The 22,289-nt window shown below is 52.8% G+C and overlaps 2 protein-coding genes across 3 annotated transcripts; both read left to right on the plus strand.

Moving 5' to 3' along the window:
* The first annotated feature begins 1,430 nt into the window (after positions 1 to 1,430).
* PPT2 (palmitoyl-protein thioesterase 2) lies at positions 1,431 to 8,205 on the plus strand. 2 transcript variants are annotated; one of them, XM_053472682.1, is made up of 9 exons: positions 1,431 to 1,523; positions 2,493 to 2,660; positions 3,145 to 3,301; positions 3,826 to 3,921; positions 6,421 to 6,528; positions 6,760 to 6,843; positions 7,433 to 7,517; positions 7,796 to 7,850; positions 7,989 to 8,205. In XM_053472682.1, exons 2-9 carry the CDS (start codon positions 2,505 to 2,507, stop codon positions 8,130 to 8,132), a joined length of 885 nt encoding a protein of 294 aa, XP_053328657.1. In that variant the 5' UTR covers positions 1,431 to 1,523; positions 2,493 to 2,504; the 3' UTR covers positions 8,133 to 8,205. The 2 variants fall into 2 exon arrangements, with proteins under 2 accessions (XP_053328657.1, XP_053328656.1); XM_053472681.1 differs by having other exon boundaries at positions 1,433 to 1,815.
* A 2,108-nt stretch (positions 8,206 to 10,313) lies between these two features.
* On the plus strand, positions 10,314 to 16,488 carry LOC128503899 (uncharacterized). Its single transcript, XM_053474094.1, has 10 exons — positions 10,314 to 10,342; positions 12,353 to 13,482; positions 13,770 to 13,877; positions 14,012 to 14,086; positions 14,169 to 14,273; positions 14,355 to 14,492; positions 14,673 to 14,852; positions 14,964 to 15,176; positions 15,839 to 16,030; positions 16,304 to 16,488. The coding sequence occupies exons 2-10, from the start codon at positions 12,355 to 12,357 to the stop codon at positions 16,394 to 16,396; spliced, it is 2,232 nt and encodes a 743-aa protein (XP_053330069.1). The 5' UTR covers positions 10,314 to 10,342; positions 12,353 to 12,354; the 3' UTR covers positions 16,397 to 16,488.
* The last annotated feature ends 5,801 nt before the right edge of the window (positions 16,489 to 22,289 follow it).

Consider the following 22,289-nt stretch of genomic DNA (forward strand, 5'->3'; position numbering starts at 1 on the left):
ATATGATGGGAAGACCCCAAATCCCCAGCCCCCACCGCCCCCTGTCCCTGCTTTCTTTTTAAGTGGGATATATTATGTGTATGAGTTCTTCTCTGTTATCCGAGCCCAATCTACTAGACAATCACCCCGACTCCTTATCATACTGCCTGTGGGGAAACAATGGAATGGCTCAGTCTTAAGCACCTAGCTTGACTCACTGAGTAATGAAAGTCTATGGAGGAAGGACTTCATCAGCATCGCCATAAAGCATCAGCTCAGTGTGGTGTTTGAGCAGGAAAGTCACCCAAAATATCTCATGACCGACAGCAAAGGGAGTTTATTGGAACAAAACGAGACCGACAGATATTAATGCATACATTCTCATTTATGCTAGAATAATATATATATATAATCTGCCCTGAGCCAGTATTTGCCCCCTTACTGCCCCGTCTCATGTGCCTCTCTATCCCCTCCCCCCCCCCGCCCCTGCGGGTGACCTTGTCAGCCCCACTCAGTCTGTGTCTTTCAGGATGACCCCTGTCTGCTCACCACATAAACAAGGCCCAGCTCCCGTTGCTATGGAAGCCATGTGCAGGTTGCTACAGGAAGTGATGTTTAAGGGAAGGGGCGGGGCTTTGTATTTGTGCAGCTGGTGATAGTGTAAACAAGAGGCAGCAAGAGTGAGACTCAGCTCAGGGTAACAGGATCTGAGAGACAGTCAGACCAGAGAGAGAGCACAGAGAGACCCTGGAGAGAGCACGCAGAGATACCGCTCAGAAAGAGAGCAGAGAGACCGCTCAGAAAGAGAGCAGAGAGACCGCACAGAGAGAGAGAGAGAGACCGCTCAGAAAGAGAGCAGAGAGAGCGCAGAGAGAGCGAGACCGCACAGAGAGAGACCGCTGAGAGCAGAGAGACCGCACAGAGAGAGCACGCAGAGAGACCGCTCAGAAAGAGAGCAGAGAGACCGCTCAGAAAGAGAGCAGAGAGACCGCTCAGAAAGAGAGCAGAGAGACCGCTGAGAGCAGAGAGACCGCACAGAGAGAGAGAGAGAGAGAGCACAGAGAGACCCTGGAGAGAGCACGCAGAGAGACCGCAGAGAGAGCGCACAGAGAGACCGCAGAGAGAGCGCACAGAGAGACCGCAGAGAGAGTGCACAGAGAGCGAGAGAGCACAGAGAGACCCTGGAGAGAGACCGCAGAGAGACCGCTCAGAAAGAGAGCAGAGAGACCGCTGAGAGCAGAGAGACCGCTGAGAGCAGAGAGAGAGAGAGAGAGAGAGAGAGAGAGAGAGAGAGAGAGAGAGAGAGAGCACAGAGAGACCCTGGAGAGAGCACGCAGAGAGACCGCTCAGAAAGAGAGCAGAGAGACCGCTCAGAAAGAGAGCAGAGAGACCGCAGAGAGAGCACAGAGAGACCTAGGAGAGACCGCTCAGAAAGAGAGCAGAGAGACCGCACAGAGAGAGAGAGAGCGCAGAGAGACCTAGGAGAGAGCGCTCAAGGAAATACCGTGTAAAGTTAGTGCACACACTGGAGAGAGCGAGATCAGGTAAAGAGACGGCTGTATAGCACGCAAAGGGGGAAAGAGACGGCACAAGTCAATGAGAGAGACTTTACATAACAACGACCGCCTCAACACATAGAGACACATCTAGTTTAGTGCAAGCTGTAGAGACAGATATCATGGAGCTCTGATAAGGAACAGTAATGGGGCCATAGATTAGACAGCCAGGGGAAAGGACACTGCCCAGGCAGCAGAAAATGAGACAGCGGGAACTCCGAGACAGCCAAAGAAGAGGATAAATCTTCATCTTCCCTGAAGGAGAATGAGGCAGCAGAAAGTGAGCGCCGCTCTCCTCATTTTCTTCGCTCTCCTCTTATTCTCTTGTCTCCTTTCCTTTGCATTTCCTCGTCTCGCTTCTCCATTTTCTCCATCACTCCTTACTTTTTCCGTCCCCGCTCCTGCTGTCTTCCTACCTCCCACCCGCCTCTCTCACGTTATTTCTTAATATCCCCCCCCTTACACCTCTTTTCTGTTCCCTCTCCTCCTCTTCCTAATTTTTTTTTTCATTGACTCCGATCCATCCTTCTCTTCCTTTTTTTTTTCCCCCCTCCTCCTCTCTCAGTTCATTCTGCATTTTCCTCCGTCTCCTGGGGAAGGTTACTTGACTATCTGGCAGTGAAGGGGTTAATAAGCAAACTAGCATCAACGGGGCGCCATCTGAAAGGGTTAATGGAGGGTTTTGTGAATGAGCTCCCGGGGCGAAACAGCAGCTCTGGATGTGGATAGAGGGGAGGGGAGATAGTGAGTGGCTGGGAAGGGGTGGAGGGGAGGGGAAGGGGTGGCGGGGGAGCGGGGCCGGGGTATGAAGTCACATGGCATGTTTAGATTCTGTTTTTGTGGATGTCACTGGCGTGTTTATATAAATCAGATGTCTCATACGTGTGATACGTGTCACGTGCGCTCCTAGGTATATATGAGACTTATTTCGCCGTCGCCTGTCATTCCTTTCTTTAGGTCGCGGTGAGGATGGCGGCATTCTGCCCCCTAGCACTTCACACGCTGCTGATACCCTACCTGGCGTGGCTGGTGGCCCCCACGCTGAGCTACAAGCCAGTCATTGTGGTCCACGGACTGTTCGACAGCTCCGCCAACTTCAAGCATCTGCTGGAATTTATCAACCAGGTGGGGGGGGGCAACTGGTGGTTTCTGGGCACGGGGAGGGGCAGGTACTGGTATATACTGGGCTGTGGTGGGTCTGACCCCCTCGGGGTATGGATGGGTCGGGGCGTTTAGGTACAGGGGGTAACGGCTGGGATTTGGGGGACACTGAGGGCACTTAAGACCCGTTCCTCGGGTGGGGAAATGGGATGAATTGGGGGTGCGGGGATTTGCCCTACGGGGGGCCGCCGCTAAGAGGTGGAGGAGGACGGAGGCAGAAAATGAAAGAAGTCTTAGAGAAGAGCAGTGGTCAGAAGGAAATTGAAACCCAGTCACTCCAGACTCTGGGAAGAGGAAGAAAGCCTCTCCAGAAGGGGAACTCAAACAGCGGTCAGATAGGATCTAGAACAGGGTTCTGGCTGGATGAAGGGGGCCGGGGGGGGATACGGCTGTCGGTCGGCAGCGGCAGTGTGTGTGACGATGTTATGACGCGCCTCTCTCTCCCCAGTCTCACCCCGGCACGAATGTCTCCGTCTTGGACCTGTTTGATCACCGGGAGAGCTTGCAGCCCCTCTGGAAGCAGGTGGAGGGCTTTCGGGAAGCCATTTATCCGATAATGCAGAACGCGGGCAGCGATGGGGTCCACCTGCTCTGCTACTCACAAGGTACCCCCGCTACCTGCCCGGACCCCCCGGGAGGGCATCGTTACTCCCCCCAGAGCTGCCCCAGGGGTACCCTGCTTAATGCGTCCGTTTATACCCGCGTGCCAGGTACTAACACCGCTTCTTCCAATGCGTTAGATGAAACTGCAACTTCCCTGCCAACTCCCACTTTAGTGAATAAACCACTCCGTCCTCCGTGACTTCCTGCGCCGTCTCATCCCGGTTATCCAAATTCTTTGGCTTCTTCTCATTCCTGAACCCAGAGTCACGTCACATGGCCTCGGCGCACCGGCAGCACCCGGTGACACGCCTGTGCCACACGCACCTGTAATTACACGGTGACGTCACACGTTAATATCCTCACGTGTCTCGTCTCCCGTACGTCTCATCAAATGCCCGAGCCGTTGGTAATCCGCCTGCACGCTCCTCTCTCCAACCCCCGGAGAGGCGGTTGGGTTCCGCTCCGGGGTCACGCGTGTCTCTTACATGTCTCACGCCGCGGCCTCTCGTGTTTTTTCTCCCCGTAGGAGGGCTGATATGCCGGGGTATCCTGCAGACAATGCCCGACCACAACGTGGACACGTTTATATCTCTGTCCTCTCCTCAGATGGGACAGTATGGAGGTGAGAACGATATGTTATATGTTATAAAGCACATGGAATATTAACGTGGCATGCTGGCTTCACGTAATGGGAGTTACTGCAAGAAACGCCGACTGGGCTAGTTAATTATTCAGATTGCCGGTCATACACACGCCTGGGACATACCTGTCCCATGACTGTGTGCATATATCAGATTGAATCATGTATGTGTGTGTCTTTTTTATTTATTTATGTATTATTATAAATAATATTTATTATGACATATATATATATACGTGTATGTATGTAATATATATGTAACTAATTTGTAATGCAATTATTTTTTTCAAGATTTGTTTACTTAATTTTTTTTTAAAAGAATTTAATAATTTCATAACAGATAATATTCATTTAATAATAGGACCAAAGCTTTTTTTTTTTTTTTTTTAATTATCATATAGAATTGGTTAAATAATAAATGACATATAAGTTTATTATCCATTTCTGTTTAGATATTTTTTATTTATATATATATATATATTTATTATTATTTTTAATGCTAGATATTTTCAAATGTTTTTCGAGCAGCCAATCAGGAGACAGAAGCAAACTGGTTATTAATATATATATATATATATATATATACTAATATCCGTGCGCATGTCAGAAGCATAGAATGTGACAGCTGATCACTCAGACCTTAATCAGTCGTCGGTCTCGACGATTTAGGAGCCATATGCCTATCCCATGCATGTTTAATACCCTCACTGTATTACCCTCTACCACCTCTGCTGGGAGGCTGTTCCTCTTATCCACCACCCTCTCAGTAAAGTAAAACTTCCTTCCATTCCGTCTAAGCCTCCGGCCCTCTAGTGTTGGATGACGGTCTCTTGTTCTAGTGTGACGTGTTAATTATAACCGGTTTGATTAAGGGCAGCCCACGGCTGAGGGTGATAGGCCGTTATATCTGTAACTGCCCCTCATTTTATTCTACATAAAGCGCTATTAAAGGGGCAGTGCCGCCATCACACTTTAATGCATACGACAGCTGGGGGGTCCCTTTAAATTTTTATGCTGTCTTTTTTGTAGATGTTGGGGGGGCTGAATCCCCCCCCCAGCTATTTTGCATTACAATAAGAGACATCGAAGGTTGAATTAATTGCCACAACTGGTTTCCACAAGCTTTATTTTTCTTGAATATCTCATGGAATGGTAAACATTTCAGAGCTCAGCCAACAAAAATAGTACTTTGTGGGGCGTAATGAATGTCGCTTTCAGGTCCAGCGAAGATTTTTAAGGAGACCTTTAGGAGACTGCAAGGGACTCGCGTAACCCACCCTGCGCCACAATACCTAGATGCGGATTTTACTTTGTATTGAGAGTGGTAGATAGGTAGAGCAGCCTCCCAGCAGAAGTGGTAGAGGGTAATACAGTGAGGGTATTAAACATGCATGGGATAGACATACGGCTCCTGAATCTAAGACGAGACCAACGACTGATTAAGGTTTGAGTCTTTACAGCAGGGTAGATTTGCCGATGGGCCCGATCTGCCGTCGTATCCTGTGTAAGTGATCCGCTAGCCAGCAGGGCTGGTAGGGTGTTTTTCCAGCACGGAGTTTCTTTGACGCGGTTACCGTGCCTTTAATTAGCGATTGATCGGGATCAGCTGGTAACGCGCGGCTCATGATACCCGTTATAATAATCTGATTCCTCCCGTCATGAGACGCTCCGTCCTCCCCTCCCCCTCCGACAGCAGCATCACGCGGCCGCCGAGCCAATAACCGCCGTAATTATCCCGAGGTGACCCGGGACAAGCCGGGGTGTATTAATAATAATATTTTATATAGCGCCATCATATTCTGCGGCGCTGCACAGCGTGTGTACAAACGAGGGGCCGTGATGTATACTGCAGGAGCGCTGAGTCCATTATTATTATTATCAATCCACTGGCGGGCAAAAAACTGCCGGCAGATCGGCCCCCATTCGTCCCCCGTCTAGTCGCCCATTTCTCCTGCTGTAAAGACTCAAGCCTGAATCAGTCGTTGGTCTCGTCTTAGATTCAGGAGCCGTATGTCTATCCCATGCATGTTTAATCCCCTCACTGTATTACCCTCTACCACTTCTGCTGGGAGGCTGTTCTGTCCATCTACCACCCTCTCAGTAAAATCAAACAATCGGACACGCCTCTCAGACCTCCAGGACGAGTATAAAGTAAACCAACATGTAAAGACCTTGAAAGGACTGCGCTGGGAATACAGGACTTTATTAGCATCGCCATAAAGCGTGAGGTCAGTGTGGTGTCAGAGCAGAGAAAGTCCCCCAAATGTCACATGACCGACGGCGCCTCCGAATCCTTGATGATTTTTCTTTTTTTTAAATGCTAATATTATGACATTTTTGCCGTGTCCCCCCCAGTGTGCGGGGAGTCGCTGCTCGGTATGTGCTGTTTACTTGTTGTACAGCACTGCGCAATATGACGGCGCAATATGACGGCGCAATATAAACGGCTCGATGGCGATAATGACATTATCTCTCCCTTAGACACGGATTACCTGCGCTACCTGTTCCCGAAGTACATGAAATCCAATCTCTACCGGCTGTGTTACACGCAGTTTGGGCAGACCTTCTCCATCTGCAACTTCTGGAACGGTAAGACGTGCAAAGGGTTAAAAGAGACACCTAGAGCCTGCCCGTCCAATCGCTGGCCTCCTCTTAGAATCAGGAGCCGTATGCCTGTCCCATGCATGTTTACATTCCCCCGCTGTATTACTCGCTACCGCTTCAGCTTGGAGGCTGTTCCACGTATCCACTACCCCCTCAGTAAAGTAAAAGTTCCTTAGGTTTGGTGTAAATGTTCTAACGTGAAATGTTCCTGCGCAGATCCGCATCACCACGACATTTACGTGAACGTGAGCGACTTTCTCGCAGCCCTCAACTCGGAGCGGCCGCAGCCCAACGCGACAGGTAATAGAACCCTGCCCCGGTACACCTCCCCCCCCCGGCTCCTCGCCCCGGTCCCCAACAACCCCCCCCCCCGCTCCGGCTCCCCCCCCCCCGCTCCTCGTCCCGATTATCCCCCCCCCGCTCCTCGTCCCGATTATCCCCCCCCCGGCTCCTCGCCCCGATTATCCCCCCCCCGGCTCCTCGCCCCGATTATCCCCCCCGGCTCCTCGCCCCGATTATGCCCCCCCCGGCTCCTCGCCCCGATCCCCCGTCAGGGCGGTGTACCTGCGGAACTAAAATATATGCCACAGCGGGTGACACGTCGGGCTTGAGGTCAGACGGGGTGTTCTGTTTGGCATTGCAGGCTTTTGTTTTGGTGAGAGCTGCGCCTCTATTGGCTGATCCATACAGCCCCGCCCACTTAAAGCTCCCCCCCTGAAGGTATATTTTGTTTTGATTTATGGGCACATGTTGTTCTTTTAAAGCGAATGAGAGTGAGTCACCTGTCCCAACCCGCAGGGAATATGTTATTAGCCTCTACCACTTCTGCTGGAAGGCAGTTCTGCTTATCTACCACTCACACCGAGCATCTTTCTCTGTACTCCACCAGACTGGAAGAAGAATTTCCTGCGCCTGCGCAGAATGGTGCTTATCGGGGGTCCGGATGACGGGGTCATCACTCCTTGGCAGTCGAGGTATGTAAGAAGTAGGTGTGATGGTGGAGGGGGGCGCTTATAAAACAGGCGCACCGCTATAACGCCTGGGGGGGGGGGTGATGAGTTTAACTGTTCTACCTGTTCTCAAGCAGGGAAAGCTAGCTAGTTCTCTTACAGGGGAGCGGCTTAGTGAAGGGGCACGGCTGGTCTCAGCCAGTGGGTGGAGTGACGGGGTAAAGTGGGTGGGGAATGGGCGCAGCGTGCGCCGCTTTAATGCTTCCCCGTAAAACCCGCTGATTGATAAATCTCTTTTTCAGTCACTTTGGGTTCTATGATGAAAATGAGACCATTCTGGAGATGAAGCAGCAGATGGTGAGTAACGGCCGCGCCCCTATTCCTCCCCGATCATTCTGTGCCACTTCTTGCTGATTGCCCTCCATTTTTGCCAGACAGGAAGTTGTAAAAGCCACTTCCTGTACCCCCCGTGTAACGTCTCCGTCTCCCCCGCAGGTTTATCGGCAGGACACGTTCGGACTCCGCTCGCTGGATCGCAGAGGGGCCGTCGCCGTGTACTCGGTGCCCGGGGTCTTACACACCATGTGGCACTCCAACCAAACCGTGTTCAAGGAGTGCATCGAGAAATGGCTGACTTAAAGCAGGGGGCGGCGGGGAGGCGAGGGTTAACGCACAGCACCCATACCCTCAATGCCCCCTACTGCCCCAGCGCTCCTCCTCGATGCCCCCTCCCGCGAAGCTTCTCCATCCCGTCGCTGGGGGCCACGTCTCTGTTCTCCACCCCGTCGCTGGGGGCCACGTCTCTGTTCTCCACCCCGTCGCTGGGGGCCACGTCTCTGTTCTCCACCCCGTCGCCGGGGGCCACGTCTGTTCTCCACCCCGTCGCCGGGGGCCACGTCTCTGTTCTCCACCCCGGCTTGGAATGCATTTCAAATCATTTTAAAGAAGACTTTCGGGAACGTTTGCCCCCAGACGGGGCGTTACTGCCGATAGCGGGGTACCCGCCGAGCACCCCTTTTACCGTGTGGACGAGGTACATGTATGTGATGTCATAGTAACGGATCGGGAACTTCTACCTCTGCCCTTCAGCGCGACGCGGGGGGTAAATCTCCACGCTGTCACTTTAGGGGGCATCTAGCGGCTGTTTTACCCCCAACATTAACGTTCTAATACGGAGAAGCCGATCGTTCTGCCCCCGGCTGCTAGTGGGGGGTATGAAGTATCCCCTCTCTGCCCCCCAGCAAGGAATTTACCCCTCCCAGCCGCAAGCACGTAGCGGTTTTTAACGGAACCCTTTTTAACGGCCCTGAACGAGTCGGTACCGCGGGGTACTTCTACGTCACGGTCATTCCTCAAAGGCACAAGAGCTGACGCTCACTGAAGTGAAGGATGGCGTTCATGATGTCATGCTGCGTTAGTGATGTCATACTGCCCGCTGTGTCGCTGTTATGAGTGTTTTTTATTGGTGTTGTGTTTAATAAAAACATTTCTGCATTAATTCTGGATTTTAAACCCGTGAGAATCCGGAACTTGAGCTGCGCTGATCTAGAACGCCCCGCGGGTTCCGGGACTAGAGAACGTCTGAAAATACAGAGCCGGAGAACGCATCACGAGAGGCCAGCGCGTGCTGTGAATCCGGAACCACGGAAACGGTGGCCAGAGGGCATTCATTTGAAATGAAACCCGCCAGCAGATTGGCCCCATCCGGCCCCCGTCTAGTCGCCCGTTTCTCCTGCTGTAAAGACTCAAACCTTAATCAGTCGTTAGTCTCGTCTTAGATTCAGGAGCCGTATGTCTATCCCATGCATGTTTAATACCCTCACTGTATTACCCTCTACCACCTCTGCTGGGAGACTGTTCTGCTTATCTGCCACCTTCTCAGTAAAGTGAAACTTCCTTCCATTCCGTCTCAGCCTCGGACCGTCTGGGGTTAGATTCCGGTCTCTGGTTGTAAAGTTTCTCCTCCTCTGGAATAAACTCCCCTCCGGTACTCTGTGAAATCCCTGCCCGTGTTTAAAGGTTCCCATCGGAATCAGACGGTTGGGAGTGCGGAGAGAGTAACCAGAGCGAGTTTAGGCGTATTGGGGGTATCGGGGTATTTACTAGAGGTATTAGGGTATCTAGGGTTATTGGGGTATCATGGTATTTATTAGGGGTACAGGGGGGGTATTTGGGTATCGGGGTATTTATTAGGGGTATGGGGGGTATTAGGGTATCTAGGGGTATCGGGGTATTTATTAGGGGTATAGGGGGGTATTAGGGTATCTAGGAGTATTGGGGTATTTATTAGGGGTGTCGGGTGCACATTGATTGATCGCCCGGCAGAGCCAGCTGCTGGGATCTGAAGGCACGCGATGCAAGGTGATATATCAGGTATGGGTTAAACCATTCACACCTGAGGGGTACTAATGGATTATACCAAGTCTGCACAAGACTCGCCTGGTACACAAGCGTGTGAGCCGGGTCTGAGAGAGAGCACAGAATGCTACAATTAACCCATGACGTGCCAGAGACCCTGCGGAGCCGCATGATGTTCACCACAAGCAATCTTTAATACTCCACAGTTAACCCCTGAGAGCCTGCAGCACGTCACAGTTAAAATGTTTAGTACTTCACAACCCTCAACCGCGTCTACCTGTAAAACATGATTAACCCGTTCTATGCCTGAGCCCCTGCACTCTCAGCCCCTCCGTATAACGCGTGGGATTCCCCAGTATGTCTATCCCGCGGAACCCCTGCAGCTTGATGCCGTGCGGGAGGGAGGGGGTTAACCCCGCTCAGGTATATTTGCCACTCACACCTCTGCCCCTCCCTCCGGGATCAGCAGGAGCTCCGCTTCCTGGAGAGAGGTGAGCTGGCGGGACTGCCTGCCCGGGGGGATCGGGTGAGGTGGCAGGACTGCCTGCCCGGGGGGGATCGGGTGAGGTGGCAGGACTGCCTGCCCGGGGGGGATCGGGTGAGGTGGCAGGACTGCCTGCCCGGGGGGGATCGGGTGAGGTGGCAGGACTGCCTGCCCGGGGGGATCGGGTGAGGTGGCAGGACTGCCTGCCTGGGGGATCGGGTGAGCTGGCGTAACTTCCTGCCCCTGGAATCGGGTGAGGTGGCAGGACTGCCTGCCCGGGGGATCGGGTGAGCTGGCAGGACTGCCTCCCGGGAGGGATCGGGTGAGCTGGCGGGACTATCTCCCGGAAGGGATCGGGTGAGCTGGCGGGACTATCTCCCGGGAGGGATCGGGTGAGCTGGCGGGACTGTCCCCTCGGGAGTCCCTGGCAGGGAAGGGGTTACTGGAGAGTGAGAAGTTTGTGGGGTAACAGGTGGGGGAGGGGCGGATGTGGGGCAGGTAGATGAGTGACATGGAGCGATGTAGGGGGCAGAGTTAGGGGCAGGACAGGAAGCCGGGATCAGGGAAGTGACAGGAGAGAGAGACCGGTGTGTAACACCCCCCGAGGGGGCAACAACCGGCAGACCCGCGGGCCGGGTGGCAGTTATGAGGATCAGAGCTTCAGTCAGAGAAGAGTCTGCAGGATCCAGAATATAAATCTGCTTCTAACACGGCTTCAAAGATCACGTGACAGATCTGGATCTATTAATGATTTTCTGTAGTTTGGGGTATTAGTACAGTGTATAGGAATGCAAAAATCAGAATGTCGCAGAATCTTGTAATACCTTTTTTTATTGGACTAACAGGCTCCGGGAGCGGTCTGTGAATCCAGAACCCGTGCCGGGTCAGGCTCCGGGAGCGGTCTGTGAATCCGGAACCCTCACCCGGGTCAGACTCCGGTCTGTGAATCCGGAACCCTCACCTGGGTCAGGCTCCGGGAGCGGTCTGTGAATCCGGAACCCGTGCCGGGTCAGGCTCCGGGAGCGGTCTGTGAATCCGGAACCCGTGCCGGGTCAGGCTCCGGGAGCGGTCTGTGAATCCGGAACCCGTGCCGGGTCAGGCTCCGGGAGCGGTCTGTGAATCCGGAACCCGTGCCGGGTCAGGCTCCGGGAGCGGTCTGTGAATCCGGAACCCGTGCCGGGTCAGGCTCCGGGAGCGGTCTGTGAATCCGGAACCCGTGCCGGGTCAGGCTCCGGGAGCGGTCTGTGAATCCGGAACCCGTGCCGGGTCAGGCTCCGGGGACGGTCTGTGAATCCGGAACCCGTGCCTGGTCAGGCTCCGGGGACGGTCTGTGAATCCGGAACCCTCACCTGGGTCAGGCTCCGGGACCGGTCTGTGAATCCGGAACCCTCACCTGGGTCAGGCTCCGGGACCGGTCTGTGAATCCGGAACCCGTGCCGGGTCAGGCTCCGGGACCGGTCTGTGAATCCGGAACCCGTGCCGGGTCAGGCTCCGGGACCGGTCTGTGAATCCGGAATCCTCACCCGGATCAGACTCCGGGAACGGTCTGTAAATCCAGAACCATTAACCGCTCAAGACCCGTAATTCCTTTCTAATCCAGAACCAGGGTCCAGAATCATTGTCAGACGAGGGATCAGTGGGTTCTTAGTCGAGTCCAGAACCGGTAACTCATCGTAACCTTCTACAGGTCAGGATCCTGAAAGCGCTGCTAATTCTGGATCAGATCCAGGCTGCTTCTGAAATGCGAAGCTCTAGATCAGGGATCACAAAAAAGACAACCAGAACCATAAACGTAATTAATTATAAAATACATAACAGAGGCGTCACGGCAACAGCTCATACAATAAATAGTCGCTAACCCGAACCGTGATGCTCTCCAAATCCAGAACCGCTGGAAACCTTCCAGAGACAAATACCGAGCGATCGGAACGGGGCGATTCCTAGTGTTTTGGATATTTCTGTGGCCCCTCCGCTCGCTGCGCTCTAATCTCCGACGCTTCTCTCTCTCTCCCGACAGCCATGGCCGACCTGTGCCGTCTCTGCTCCGCTCCCCTCCGCGGTTCTCGCCGGAAGTGGCTTTTCGGCGGCTCTGGAACCCTTCCCGCCTTGTACTCTCACGTCTTCGGCTCTCCCGTGGGGCGAGCCCAGCCGGGGGCCTCCCCGAGATCCGGCCGGGGCCCGTGGAGGCCGGAAGACTGCGAGTTCCTCTGCGGCAAGTGCTGCCACTCTCTCAACGTCTACCTCCGCTATGACCTGGTGATGTCTCGCATGCGCGAGCTGCACGACCAGCGCTCCGCTCGCCTCCTCTCCGAGAAGGAAAAGCTCTCCTTCACCCTGCGCAGGATCCACGCCAAGGCCTGGAACCTCCCGCTTCCGGATTACCAGGAGTGCCGGACGCCCAGGTACGGTTCCTACCACGATCTGCGTACGGCGGGGCCACGCGGGTCTCCTGGCTACCAGAACTCCAGCCCCAGCTCCCCTTTTCCGGGCCGTCACGGCTCTTTCCATGGCTCCTTCGGGTCGCTCTCCTCCGGGACGCCCTCCAAATCCTACCAGCAGCTTCTGGATCAGGACCGGTCGCAGTGGGAGCACGAGAGCTGGTGGGAAGAGCGGGCCGAGCGCTGTCCGCGATGCGCCAAGGGGGATAAGTGCGTCTCCTGCTCGTCCTGGAGAGTTCCCGATGCCAATTACGAGACCGTCTGCACCGTGCCTCGGCAGAAGAGACGGAGCCGGGGGGACGGAGGGGAGTGCGGCAGCGAGCGCCTGCTCCGGAGCAGATCTCTGGGGAGTTTTGTTGGCGGCAGCAGTCGGGGGTCCCTCCTGTCCTTCTCCACGTCTTCTCTGGAAGCTCTGTCCACCGCAGGAGAAGAAGACGAAGAAGCCGGGGTGTTCTGGGAGTCCTCCTCGCCCGTCGCGTCTCCTCCGCCCGCTGCCGCTTCCTTGGCCGGGGAGGCGCTGAAGATCTTGAAGGAGATAAAGTCCTGCCCTGTGACGAGTCCGGCCCTCAGCAAGATCCCCGTGCGGAGAAGAGGGCCGCGGCCGGCGGGGGCAGGAGACGGAAGAAGAGAGGAGGCAGCGCAGAGGCCACTGGAAGCTCCTCTGGAGGTGGAAGACGATTGGGACACGTACCTGGGCATCGGGTCTGAGGTGAGTCTTCTGTCATCTGCGCATGTTTTCTCTTCTGCCACCATTCCTCTCGCCCCATGGCCACCTCATAACTCAACAGATTGCCCCATGGCCACCAACTAACTCAAAAGATTGCCCCATGGCCACCAACTAACTCAAAAGATTGCCCCGTGGTCACCTCGTAACTCTCACTCAACAAATTCTTCTCCCTTCTTTCCCACCCCGCTCCTGTCTCCCTTCCCCCATTCTCCTCCCCGCCGCCCGTTCCTCTCCAGTATCTCCCGGTGCCTTACGAATGCTTCTCTCAGGTCCTCCAGACACAAGTCGCTCGCTCCCTCTGGATCAAGGACGCGTTCAATCTGCTACAAACTCAACTCCAGACCGCCCAAGGAAACAATGACGCCGGTGTAGGAAAGGTAATTCCTCCCCGACGGCTCGATCTCGTGTGTCTGTCGGCCCGTATTCCGGGTCCCTCGGTACAGTAATGGCTCTAAATGTGTTCCCCGTGTAAACGGAGCGCCTGGGCTATAATCTCTCTTCCGTCTTGTAGGAGCAGCTCGAGGAGCGGCCGGATCTGGTGAGGGTTCTGACCAAAAGCTTGACTTCCAAGGAGGAGGCCTTAGAGGTTTGTATTTACAGTAACCCGGAAAGTCTGATTTCTGAGGATATGTCCGTTGATTCATTTATCGCTCGTGTTCCGCTTCTAGAATTGCCTGACTTTGCTGCTCTCCCTGCCGGTGACCTCTGACCCCTCTGGCCGGTCCGTGATGACCTTTGTTGAGAAGATACGGGACCAAGAACAGGAGTTGAAGGTAAAGACGATGAGATTGCGACGTCACTGGATCGTCTCCGATCGCGCATGATGTTAGTGTAGTCTCGTTCGCGTTTATTAGAGAGCGTGGAGAGAGCTGGAAGAGAGCGATCAGCGAAGAGCGGCCGAGGCGAAGCGTCTGCAGCTGGAACTGGACCGGAGCCGAGAAGATCTGGAGCGACTGAGCCGAGTCCTGCGCGAAAACCAGGACACCATCGCGGTGAGTGCTGCGCGTGGGCAGCAGAGAGGGACTTCTGGCGGTAAATCAGGAAAAGAGGGTCGGCTTCTGCTTCCATGGGGAGGTGGAGTGCAGATAGGGGGCTGGATATTGGGGGTCTGCTGTACTGTAATAGCAGAGAGGCTGGTGGTGATCTCCATCCCCCTCGTCTATCGTCCCCAGGCTCTGCGCGACCTCCTGGGGGAGAAGGACTTCACGATCCGGCAGCTGGAAGTTGCGCTGGACTCGGCCGTGCGGACCGCGGCTTCTCAGGATGCTCTGCGTCTCTCTGCGCTGCGGGAGAAGGACGCGCTGATCGCCGCCATGCAGGGGGTGCTGAGCAGCAGCAACCAGGATGTAGAGGTGAGGCCCGCGCAGGCATGAAGCGTGTCCCGAGGACGTGCAGCAAAAGCGATCAACCCCTATCTGACCTCCTCCGGGTCGTTCCACCTCTCCCTCCTATTCTTTCCCCAGGCCCTCGCAGACTCGCTCCTCTCCCAGGGCTTGGACGATCTGAGCGGATCCATCCCCGGAGTCTCATCGCCCGGACCCCTCATCACCCAGCTGCAGGAGAAGAGTCGCCTCCTGTCCCAGGCCCAGGCAAACAATCAGAGACAGAGCGTCCAGCATCAGGAGGACATCCGCGATCTGCTGAATGCCCTCAACGAGAGCCAGACCCTGCTGCAGGTGAGAGCGGAACGTCCGTCCCAACTCGTATCGGGATTGGAAGCCCTGAATCGTGACCGCTGGGTAAATATTAAAGTTCATGCAGTACCGACTCTGTCCTCTAGATGTCAGTAAAGGATAGGGGTGACCGTATACGTCCGCTACGTTATTTATTGCTCTTATTATTGTTGTATATGGCGGGTGCAGCAGACTCTCTAAGTGCATCCTTAACCCCTTAAGGACAATGGGCGGTCCCTAAACCCATTGAAAACAATGCATTTTGAGCCCGTACCTGTATGGGCTTTGTCATTAAGGGGTTAAGTTGTCTCCAGCCTATAAAATAAACTTGAGGTTAGTTCACCGAGCGGCTGCCCGAGGGTCGTGATGATTTCACAGGGTCCGTAAAGGTTTGGGCACAGCGGGCACCCGTCTGCACTTCCCTCCCTTTTAATATTTCCCACTCCGGTTCGAAAAAACAAAAACGGATACTAGGCGAGAAGAGAAACATGCGCGTACAGCTTTAAATGCCATGTAGAGTGATTTTATATATATAATATATATGTCTGTGCACAGATACATGTTAAAGTGAACACTTCTCATATAGGTGGATTTAAGGCGTGGAACACGTCGGTGGCGTCACGTGACACGCGTGTGTAACGCCGTGTTGTCTCGTTCTCTTAAAGGCACAGCTCCAGCATTGCAAGCAGCGTCTCCAGGCCGGGGAAGGGGAGCAGAAGAAGCTGCGCGACGCTCTGCGGGATCGGGAGGCTGAGCTGAGAGCCGAGAAGCAGAAACACGCTAGCGACATGCATGAAGCTCACACGGAACTGCTCCAACTGCATGGAATCGCCAGGGAAAGAGACCAGGCCACGCAGGTAACCCATGTCATCCCTTTAACCTTTCCCAGACCAGTGATCCATTAACCCTTATCATGCCTGGCTTAAATAACTACACGTATCAGGCCACGCTAACTATAATAATGTGATCCATTAACCCTTCTGTCACTCCGTTCAGTGTCTTCATTCCACATAACCCTTTCCTTTCAATGAGGATCAGGGTAGCACTCTAATCCCAGACTAAAGTGTTAGATTGTAAGCCGGCGAGCGTTAGGCCCTCGTAACGGCCCCTGTCCTTTCTTTCTCTCGTAGAAGCTGCTCCAAGAAGCTCGAAGCCGAGATGAAACCCTCATCAAACTGCAGGAGCGGCTGAGGGAAGACGGAGGAATGAGAGACACGCTGTGATGGTGCGGCTGAGCGAAGGCGGAGGAATGAGAGACACGCTGTGAGGGAGCAGCTGAGCGAAGGCGGGGGAATGAGACGCTGTGAGGGAGTGGCCGGCATTCACAGGGCTCCGGGATATGTTTACATGTTGGGGTCGGGGATCATGAGACCGGCGGGATCGCTGCGTCTCTTTCTATGCAAATTTACTTAATAATCCGTTTCTGAGCCTATGCGGGGGGGGTTTAGGGGTTGGGTCAGCCGGGTGCAATACATGCCAGGGTAGGGTGAGAAAGATTACTTGTTGGGTCGCCAGGGGGAATTGTCCCACAATGACCAGCGACGTCACGGTGCTGTACTATCCGTGTGCCAGCTGTATAGTATATACGATGATTAATATATTTTGTTCCGGAGGGAGAATGTAGAGTTAATATATATTTTATTATATGATGCGGTCGTCGGCACGGAGTTTCAGGAAGGAGCGTCTATTTTCCCAACATACAGTGGCAGTACGCTGGGTAATGTTCTTTTCTCGGGACAAGATCTAAAGAATGAAACAAACAATTAAGTGCCCCGGAACCCCTCCTCCTTACCCATAAAAACCAGGGCGAAACCGGAGGAAGACAGTTCTTTTCTTGTCCCTTGCAGGGACGGACAGGTCTTTCGTCGGTCCGGACGGGTGTTTCATCTATCCGGACAGGAGTCCGGCAGCTGGTGAGGCACACGGGTTGCTGCCTGGGGGTCTCCGTTGCCTCCGATTGCTCCCCGGGTGGTGAGCAGAGAGAGGCTTCCCTCCGTAGCGGTCCGCGTTACGGAGGATGTAATGGCGTCTTCCTTATCTGAGCAAGGAAGTGGGAGCATGCGCGGTTTGGGTGGAACGCACGCCCGGGTGTCGTTGCGTTCCACTGAAGATCCGATCGCGCTACTGAGCATGCGCGAATCGGATCTTCCGGAGGGCGGCAATTTTAAAATTGCATTTAAGCGCTTTGCCTGTCTGACTGCTGGAGCTTTCGTCAGTACAGTGCAGCCGTGTCACCAGCCCCCCCACACGGTTCAGAGGAGGTTAGGGTAAGATATTTTCTTTATCTTGACTCTTTCCTATCCTCTTCCCTCCTAAAAAAAAAAAAAAAAAAAAAAAAAAAAAAAAAAAAAAAAAAAAAAAAAAAAAAAAAAAAAACTTTTAATATAAAATATTTTTATTTTTCTTCAGATGTCTAGTCCGTTACCGTCAGAAAATCCGGATAAGGATAAAAGACCTCCTTCCGCTCCCAAAAAGGCCACTTCCAAAGCTAAGCATTTGTCTTGTGCTGAATGTGCTACTCCACTGCCTGATGGCTGCAGGAAAAAGGTGTGCAATGCCTGCTCTGCTGAACAGCTTGCTGCTGAAAAGCGCAAAGACCTTCAATCCTTCCTCGGGTGGTTCCAGGAAAATTTAGCTCAAACTTTTGAGGCATTTCAATTCTCGGCAGCTCAATCTCAGGAGAGAGTCAAGTTGGATTCCACGCACAAACGCAAGAGATCCAGGTCTTCATCTCATTCAGACCTTTCCTCGGGTGAGGTCTCCCGGTCCTCTAGTTCTTCTAGTGATAGTTCAGAGGAAGAGATGGTTTTCCCCTCCCAGGATCTCCGTAAGTTCACCAAGGAGGTGACTCGTATGCTCCTAGTAGGAGATGTGGGGAAGGTTAAAGGTTTTCCGGTACTCCCTAAAGTGGATGACCTTATCGCCAGGGAATGGAAGCACCCTGAAAAAAGAGCCTTCATTTCTAAACGCTTTAAGCAGTTGTTCAAGCTTCAAGGGGAATATTCTTGGGAAGATCCCCCCAAAGTGGACGTACAGGTGGCCCAGCTCTCCAAAAAGACTACTCTCCCCATCGGTGAAGTGTCCGGGCTCAAAGACCCTATGGACAGGAGAGCGGAGACTTCTTGCAGGCGGGTGTTCCAGGCGGCAGGAGCTCAATGCAAGGTGGCAGTGTCTAGTGCTGCAGTGGCTAGGGCCCAGCACATGTGGCTTCAACTTTTGCAGGATCGTCTTGCTGATGATGCTGATTCAGAGATTACTAAGCTGTTGAAGAATTTAAGGCTTTCCAACGATTTTTTTGTGGATTCAGCGCAGGAATCTCTTAAGCTATCAGCCAAGAACATGGCCTTGTCATCTGTATCACGCAGGGCCATTTGGTTACGGTCCTGGACGGCGGATTCAGCTTCTAAATCTGCGCTTTGTGACTTACCTTTAGAGGGTAAGAAGTTGTTTGGTGCTCCGTTGGAGGATCTTATTAAACAGATTTCAGATACTAAAAGAGCTTTGCCTCAGGATCGTAGGCCAAGGTGGAACCGTAGATATCCTTATAGGAACCCGAGACCCGTCTTCCAATCCTCCAGATCTCAGAATTTTCGTGGGCCATTTGGAGATAAAAAATTCCAAGATCGGCCGAAAAAGCAGGATAAAAGAAAGTTCTGACTGCAAGGTGGGAGGACGTCTTCGTCACTTCAGCCTATCCTGGGAACAGACCACGCAAAATCCGTGGGTTCGTCAAATTATTTCGGAAGGTTACAGGATAGAGTTCTTTCGGCCTCCGGTCCACCACTTCCTGATTTCGTCCTACCCTTTAGAACGAAAAAATTTGTCTCTCTTTTCCGAAAGCATGAAGCTTCTGGGAAAAGCGGTGATAGAGACGGTGCCCGTTCACCAAAGATTTCAAGGAGTGTATTCCCGGTTGTTTCTGGTACCAAAGCCGGATGGCTCCTTTCGTCCGGTTCTAGACCTGAAGTCAGTAAACCGCTGTATCCCCTACCAGCATTTCCGGATGGAGAATATCACCTCAGTCACTCAGGTGCTAAAGAAGGGAGATTTGATGGTCACCTTAGACCTGAAAGACGCTTATCTTCATGTACCGATTGCCGAAGCGTCCAGAAAGTTTCTGAGGTTTGCTTTGCGCGTCAATCACAGGGTGCATCATTTCCAGTTCAAGGCCCTTCCTTTCGGTCTAGCATCAGCCCCAAGAGTTTTTACAAAGATCCTTTGTCCATTGACGGCTCATCTCAGAGAACAAGGTATCTCGATAATTCCTTACCTGGACGATTGGCTGATCATGGCGGCCTCCCGGGAGAAGCTTTTGTCAGACCTTTCCGTTACTATGAAGTTTCTGGAAATCCACGGATGGTTAATCAACAAGAAAAAATCTTGCCTCATTCCCTCTTCCAGGACGCTTTTTCTGGGGTTTTTGGTGGACTCAATGTCCCTTTGCGTTTATCTTCCGCGTTCCAAGCGCCTCAAGATAAAACAAGAGATCTCGTCGCTGCAAAGAAATCCAATTTGCTCTGTCAGGAAGGCTATGAGCATTCTGGGTCTTCTCACCTCTGCCATCCCGGCGGTTCCTTGGGCAAGGTGTCAACTTCGTCCCTTGCAATGGCAGATCCTCTCAAACTGGTCCAGGCAAGAAGAAGATCTGGAAACATCCTTCGCTATAAGCAGCCAGGTTCTCTCCCAGTTGAATTGGTGGAAGCAGTCGTCCCATCTCGCCAGAGGACTCTCTTTCTGTCCCAGAAATTGGATTATTATCACCACGGATGCCTCCGCCCGAGGATGGGGAGCCCATGTGGGCTCCCTTTTTCGAAGAGGAGATTGGGCTCCAGTAGATGCTGTCCGCTCTTCAAATTTCCTAGAGCTAAAAGCAATTCTTCAGGCTCTCCTGGCCTTCAGTTCGTTGATAGAGGGTCAAGCTGTCAAGATCCAATCAGACAACGCAGCGGCCGTCGCATATATCAACAAGCAGGGCGGCACGCGGATCCGGAGTCTTCAGATCCTGTGCGCAGTTATTATGGAGTGGGCCCAACTTCATTTAACGGACATTTCGGCAACGCACATCAGAGGTCGCTACAATTTAATCGCGGACGATTTAAGCAGAGCAAGATGGTCACAGACAGAATGGTCTTTGACCCCTCAAACCTTCTCCACTCTGGTGTCACGCTTCGGTCTTCCGGAAGTGGATTTGATGGCGACTCGCAAGAACCGCAAGGTCCCGGTATTCGCGTCCCTCAACCGATGGGATCTTCCGCACTTTTTGGACGGTCTTTCCATGGTGTGGAATTTCCGGTTAGCCTACATCTTCCCGCCGGTGGCATTGATTCCTCGAGTTCTGCTGAAAATCCGACACGACAAAGCCAGGGTCTTGGCCATCCTTCCATACTGGCCCAACAGGGGTTGGTTTGTCCTCCTCCGGCAGTTGACCATCACCTTTTGGGAGCTGCCGATTTCTCCACATCTTCTCGAGAACGTCGACCTTCGCCTGGAACTTCTTCAGATGTTCCGTTTGACAGCCTGGCTGTTGCAAGGCTGATCTTGAGTGACCAGGGTTTGGACGAGGACGTCGCAGACTTTCTGTTAACTTCTGTCCGGAGTTCGACGTCCAAGATTTATTTTCGGGTATGGACCAAGTTCCTTCGATGGTGCACCACTAGGCACATTCCCATTTTTCCTCCTGCCATCAATTCCGTCATTTCTTTCTTACAGGAAGGTTTGACTTTGGGCCTTAGTGTCTCGACCCTTAAAGGGCAGATCTCGGCCCTTAGTCATTTTTTTCTTTCAGATCTGGCCTCTCACGTGCTTATTAGACGTTTTTTTAAGGCCGCTACTATTCGCCGTCCTCCTAGGAGGTCCTTGTTTCCATCGTGGGATCTTGCCATTGTACTTCGAGCATTGTGTTCAGCTCCCTTTGAACCTCTGGAGGAGGTATCCATGAAGTTTCTGTCGCTGAAAACAGTTTTTTTAGTGGCTATTACATCGGCTAGGAGAGTTGGGGAAATCCAGGCGCTTTCATCCTCTCCGGAGTTTACGATTTTTCATGAAGATAAAGTTGTTCTCCATGTTAAGCCTTCTTTTCTTCCTAAGGTCATTTCCCGGTCCAGTATTTGTCAGCCCTTGGTCCTTCCTACTTTTTTTCCGTGTCCTTCCTCTCCGGATGAATTGATTTGGCACACGTTAGATGTCAAGAGAGCTTTGGAAATTTATATTGCTCGTACCTCCTCCATCCGTTCTTCAGACCAGCTTTTCATCAAATACTTTGGACGGTCGGCCGGGTCAGCAGTTTCTAAAGCTTCTATTTCTCGTTGGCTGGTGGACGCCATCCGCATGGCTTACCACGCTAGTGGTCTCGCTCTACAATGGCCCATCAGGGCACATTCTACTCGGGCTATGGCGGCCTCCTGGGCTGAAAAAGCTGCGGCTTCTCCTGAGGACATTTGTAGGGCTGCTACCTGGTCCTCGTTTTCCACTTTCGTGCACCATTATCGGCTAGACATCTTTTCCTCCTCTGCGGCGGATTTTGGGCGTAAGGTGCTCCAGGCGGTGGTCTCCTGATATGGCCCCCCCATTTCTGGGATCTTGCTACATCCCAGCGTACTGCCACTGTATGTTGGGAAAAATGGAAATTTTTACTCACCGTAAATTCCTTTTTCCTTAATACAGTGGCAGTACCAGTTTCCCTCCCTTATATAATAAATTATGTTTGGCAAGCGATTTGGTGTCTGTCTTGTTACTTACTGTCTTCCTCCGGTTTCGCCCTGGTTTTTATGGGTAAGGAGGAGGGGTTCCGGGGCACTTAATTGTTTGTTTCATTCTTTAGATCTTGTCCCGAGAAAAGAACATTACCCAGCGTACTGCCACTGTATTAAGGAAAAAGGAATTTACGGTGAGTAAAAATTTCCATTTTTTCTATCCCCAGCAGTGCGAACGGTTTGTGACCCGGCTGCGCCGCCCCATATGCAAATCGTAGCAATGATGTCATAAAGAGGACAGCTGGCACTTTTTATAGGAATTTTTTCTGCCTTTTTTTTGATTCTTTTGTTTTCGATGTCCGGTGACGGCCTTGTCAGTAATTCATAAAAGCTGAGCCTATCGCTGCCTGCGGGCGAGGAGTAA

This window comes from Spea bombifrons, chromosome 8 (assembly GCF_027358695.1).
Source record: "Spea bombifrons isolate aSpeBom1 chromosome 8, aSpeBom1.2.pri, whole genome shotgun sequence".
In the NCBI taxonomy this organism is placed as follows: domain Eukaryota; kingdom Metazoa; phylum Chordata; class Amphibia; order Anura; family Pelobatidae; genus Spea; species Spea bombifrons.

What these genes read in the sequence shown, in the direction of transcription:
- PPT2 (XM_053472681.1), top strand. An exon ending in CCTGCTCTGCTACTCACAAG is followed by an intron (nt 3,302 to 3,825) that starts GTACCCCCGCTA and finishes TTCTCCCCGTAG; the next exon opens with GAGGGCTGATATGCCGGGGT. An exon ending in TCAGATGGGACAGTATGGAG is followed by an intron (nt 3,922 to 6,420) that starts GTGAGAACGATA and finishes TCTCTCCCTTAG; the next exon opens with ACACGGATTACCTGCGCTAC.
- LOC128503899 (XM_053474094.1), top strand. Translation starts at nt 12,355, where the DNA reads ATGGCCGACCTGTGCCGTCTCTGCTCCGCTCCCCTCCGCGGTTCTCGC. An exon ending in AAAACCAGGACACCATCGCG is followed by an intron (nt 14,493 to 14,672) that starts GTGAGTGCTGCG and finishes TATCGTCCCCAG; the next exon opens with GCTCTGCGCGACCTCCTGGG. An exon ending in GCAGCAACCAGGATGTAGAG is followed by an intron (nt 14,853 to 14,963) that starts GTGAGGCCCGCG and finishes TTCTTTCCCCAG; the next exon opens with GCCCTCGCAGACTCGCTCCT.